This window comes from Buceros rhinoceros, unplaced genomic scaffold (assembly GCF_000710305.1).
Source record: "Buceros rhinoceros silvestris isolate BGI_N320 unplaced genomic scaffold, ASM71030v1 scaffold4146, whole genome shotgun sequence".
In the NCBI taxonomy this organism is placed as follows: domain Eukaryota; kingdom Metazoa; phylum Chordata; class Aves; order Bucerotiformes; family Bucerotidae; genus Buceros; species Buceros rhinoceros.
Window position 1 is genome coordinate 29,825 of NW_010415636.1, and position 4,242 is coordinate 34,066.

Sequence of the window (4,242 nt, forward strand, 5' to 3'; positions counted from 1 at the left end):
CAGACACGTTGTGGAGAGATCCCAAACCTTTCTGGATGCCATCCTGGGCACCCTGCTCTGGTGACCCTGCTCCAGCAGGGGGTTGGACTGGATGATCTCCAGAGGTACCTTCCAACCCCACCAGTCTGGGATTCTGCAAATGGCAGGCAGCCAGCCAAGGTCAACCTACCACAGCAATCAAAAAATCCATATGGCTGCTCTGCGGGTAATAAATGCTGAACACCCTCAGAAAGAGACCCACAGACAGACCCGGTCTACATACCGTGAGGCAAAGTGTCTCACTTCAACATGTAAAATCATTCCACTGCCCTTTGCACACCTCCTTAAGTTGTTGGGTTTTTTTATGGTCTTACGATAGGACTATGAGGATGAGGAAGAGGAAGATGAGGATGATGACGAAGACACAGGTATGGGAGATGAAGGTGATGACAGTAATGAAGGAACTGGTAGTGCTGATGGCAATGATGGATATGAAGCAGATGATGCTGAGGTGAGATTTGTCCCTCTTTTTTTAGTAGCCTGTTAAATGTCTTGGAACAAGTTGATGTTGTAACGTGTGTGCAGACTCGAGTGCTCGAACGAGAAAGTTTTGATGTGAATTAGCCCAGGAAGTGGAGGCTGCTAGTAGGCGATACTAATTTCTGTGTTTTCGCAAGAAGAATCAGCTTTGAATGTTTTAAGAGGGTTGAAGGACAATGCAAAGCACAGGCACCAGCCACGCACACTGTTGCTGTAAAGCTAGTGAGGCAGTTTCCTCAAAAGGGGGGTGATTGGTTGGTATTATTAAGGGACAGTGGCTACGGTGTTCTCATTTGTGTATGTACAGATACACAAAACTTCTGGAATTTCATACAGTGGCGTAAATTTACATGATTTTGTAGATATTTACAGAAATCATTTTTAAAATCCATGTATTTGACTCTGTTAACTTTCTGAATACTTTTATATCCACTTTACAGCCTGTAAAGTTGCTTAGTGCTCAGTCGTGCTACATTTCTTTGGGGTTTTTTTAGGGTGCTGATGGAACCGATCCTGGAACAGAAACTGAGGAAAGCATGGGAGGAGGAGAAAGCAACCAGAGGGCAGCGGATTCTCAGAACAGTGGTACAGTTATTCTGCGTTTCTTCAGTCTGTGTCTGTAAGAGTTGGGGGGGAAGGAAAGACAGAATCTATTTTACATGTGTTTAAAATGCGCGCTTAAGAATATAAGGCAAAATGCTAAAGATGATTTTAACTTGAAATGTAGATTCTGTTGAAATGTTCTTTCCTGGATGTATTCTGTGCTCCTTTGAGAACCTGCGAGCTTGGGTTACTTTGAAAACTGCTGTTGAGGGCTCAGTAGATTAATCTTCTCTCTCTAAAACCACTGATGATTCAAGTGCTGATTATTTTGGTGCTGCTGTTGATGTAGCTGGCACAAATCGCCTTTTAAGTGATTTTAAATAATAGTACAGAGCTGTTCGCAGTCTCACAAGGGTTAAAATGTCTGTGTTAATGTGGTAGCAGAATCTGAAGGCTTGGAGAACACAGGTTTTTTCCTCTGTACCTCTGTGTGGTTTAGGTGAAGGGAGTACAAATGCTGCAGAGTCCCCTTTTCCTCATGAAAGCTCAAGAGAACAGCAACCGTCATCTGCCTCGGAGAGACAGGCCCCTCGGCCCCCCCAGTCACCGCGAAAGCCGCCACTGTTGAGGGCTCAGTAGATTAATCTTCTCTCTCTAAAACCACTGATGATTCAAGTGCTGATTATTTTGGTGCTGCTGTTGATGTAGCTGGCACAAATCGCCTTTTAAGTGATTTTAAATAATAGTACAGAGCTGTTCGCAGTCTCACAAGGGTTAAAATGTCTGTGTTAATGTGGTAGCAGAATCTGAAGGCTTGGAGAACACAGGTTTTTTCCTCTGTACCTCTGTGTGGTTTAGGTGAAGGGAGTACAAATGCTGCAGAGTCCCCTTTTCCTCATGAAAGCTCAAGAGAACAGCAACCGTCATCTGCCTCGGAGAGACAGGCCCCTCGGCCCCCCCAGTCACCGCGCAGGCCGCCACATCCACTGCCCCCACGACTGACGATTCATGCTCCTCCTCAAGAGCTGGGCCCCCCCGTACAGGTATAAACTATCTCTAGCAGTTCAGAAGGCTTCTAAAAAATTCCTGTATGGTTTCTTCTAGGTTTTAGCTCTTTAGCACCCTAAACCAGGACATGTCTCATCCTACAGATTAAGGCTGGATGGGGAACACTAAAAGCAGCCCGGCACTCTTGGTGGATTTGTATCTTGGAGTTACTGTACCAGGGTTGCATCAGTCAGAGACTGCTGATGTTTCCACTGCAAAAGCTGTTCTTGAACAGGTTGTAACGCAGACAGCTTGGTAGGGGTTTTTATTAGTCTCTGCCCCAGCACAGATCGGGCAAAGGAACATTGCCATTTGTTTTCTTAGGTAAACCTTTCACAGTCAGTGATGCACGATTGTGCTTTGATGTAGACCTATAAATTTTGTAAATAAAAACATCACAGTCTGAATTTTGCAAAAACACCCTGACTGAAATGATCCTCTGCCAATAACTTGTTCTGAGGCTTGGGGCCACGGTCTTCCTCTGTTCAAGTTTTCTTTCCTCAGTAGAAAGTTGAGTAAAATAGTCATGTCACCTGGGATTTAAAGCGACATGATTCTCTTTGAGGTCAGACCAGACGGCAGATGCAAGATGTGCAGTAGCTGCTGCCATGGTCTGTTCTTTTGGAAAGTACGAGGCCTTCACTGAGCGGTGTTGTACGCTGACCTCTAATGGTTACGCTTACTGGTTAGCCCCTCTCCTGGGCTCTGGTGGCGTGGTTGTATTTTGTTAGAATTCCGGGAATGCACTCACACCACTGCCTTTTTGTCTTTACTATCAAGAGAATCCAGATGACTCGAAGACAGTCGGTGGGGCGTGGACTCCAGCTAACCCCTGGTGTAGGTGGGATGGTGAGTACACGGAAGTCTACTACTGAAAACCTGCGTTGAGGGAACATGTGTAACTCCTGGGGTTTTTGTTTTAAAGAAGTCTAGCTACTGACTTCAGATGTGGGGTGGTTTCTGGAGCCTTGCAGGGAATGTCTTAGTCCTGTTAATTTCTGTATTAATGGGAGGCAGTGCTAGAAAAGTCCCAGGAAGCTAAAGCTCTTCAGAAGAGATTGAATTGTTTTTGTCCAAGGCAGTTTTAATCACTTGTTTTTAGAGTCAGTCTTTAAAGTGGATTTACGATTGAGAAAACAAGTGATGTTTTCAGCCTCATCCAAGGGAACAAGGCTAATTCATTTATGTTTTCTGTCTCCCTCAGCTAATTCTGGAGCCTTTGTCCACCTTTCACTGTGTTTGACAGAACTAATGCCAGTTCAGTGAGGGCAGAGAGAAAGACTGAGTGACTAAAAAAGTACCTTTTCTGGGGTTAAAGGCACGAGCTCAGCTTCTGCTTGGCTTGTGTGTACCTGTTGTTCACTTTCTTCTTGGAACCAGCCTCGGCACCTACTGCTTTTTGCCTGGACTGTACATAACTGAGCACATTGGAGGGAGCTTAGAAGTGTTTTGGAGGTTCAGAAAGGTTTCAAAGATACGGGGGAAAGACAGGGAGAGGAAGAGACTGTCTTACGAAGGATGAGGGAAGAGGAAGCTGATGTTTCTGGCTCAGTGGGCAATGTAGGAACGGAAGACGCAAGTCTATAAGGAATTTTATATGTGAAAAATCCCGTATGGCAGGTACATCACAGCAATCTAGATTGACAGACAGTTGCTATCTATTTATGAACAAGCCACCCTAATTCCATTGTAGTCAGCAGGGAGATGTGACATTTTGACAGTACAGTGATCTTGTGGCGTAGATGTCAAAAAATCCTGTGAAAGATGTGTGCCCTGTGAGCGTATGGCTTTTATTCTGGGTTGGGTTGGGTTCTCTTACCACCTGTAAGGGCAATGTATATAAATAGTAAAATATATAATATATGAATGTGTGTATATAAAATATATAAATGTATATAAATAGCTCAGATTTAGGTGTCTGAATTTTATTACACTTCTATCTGTCTTTGTTTTGCTGGACAATATGGAAAAAGCAAAGCAACCTTTAACATGGCTTGGCAGAAACTGGCATTATGTTGTAAGCTCTCATCTCAGTCTCTTTTTTTTTTTTTTTTTTTTTTTGGAGCCTGAGTGCTTGAGAATTTAACATGGACCATTCACTGTCCTGGGAGAATCTCCATAGGAACTCAACGG

At 44.1% G+C, this 4,242-nt stretch overlaps 1 protein-coding gene across 1 annotated transcript in view; it reads left to right on the forward strand.

Moving 5' to 3' along the window:
* TPR (translocated promoter region, nuclear basket protein) overlaps window positions 1–4,242 on the forward strand; it is a gene marked incomplete at both ends in the record, with an annotated part of 36,276 nt that overhangs the window by 28,587 nt on the left and 3,447 nt on the right. Inside the window, 4 exons of the mRNA XM_010137473.1 lie at window positions 359–490; window positions 1,014–1,104; window positions 1,921–2,105; window positions 2,890–2,958. Of these exons, the coding sequence (XP_010135775.1) occupies window positions 359–490; window positions 1,014–1,104; window positions 1,921–2,105; window positions 2,890–2,958 (477 nt within the window). The remainder of the gene's footprint in view (window positions 1–358; window positions 491–1,013; window positions 1,105–1,920; window positions 2,106–2,889; window positions 2,959–4,242) is intronic.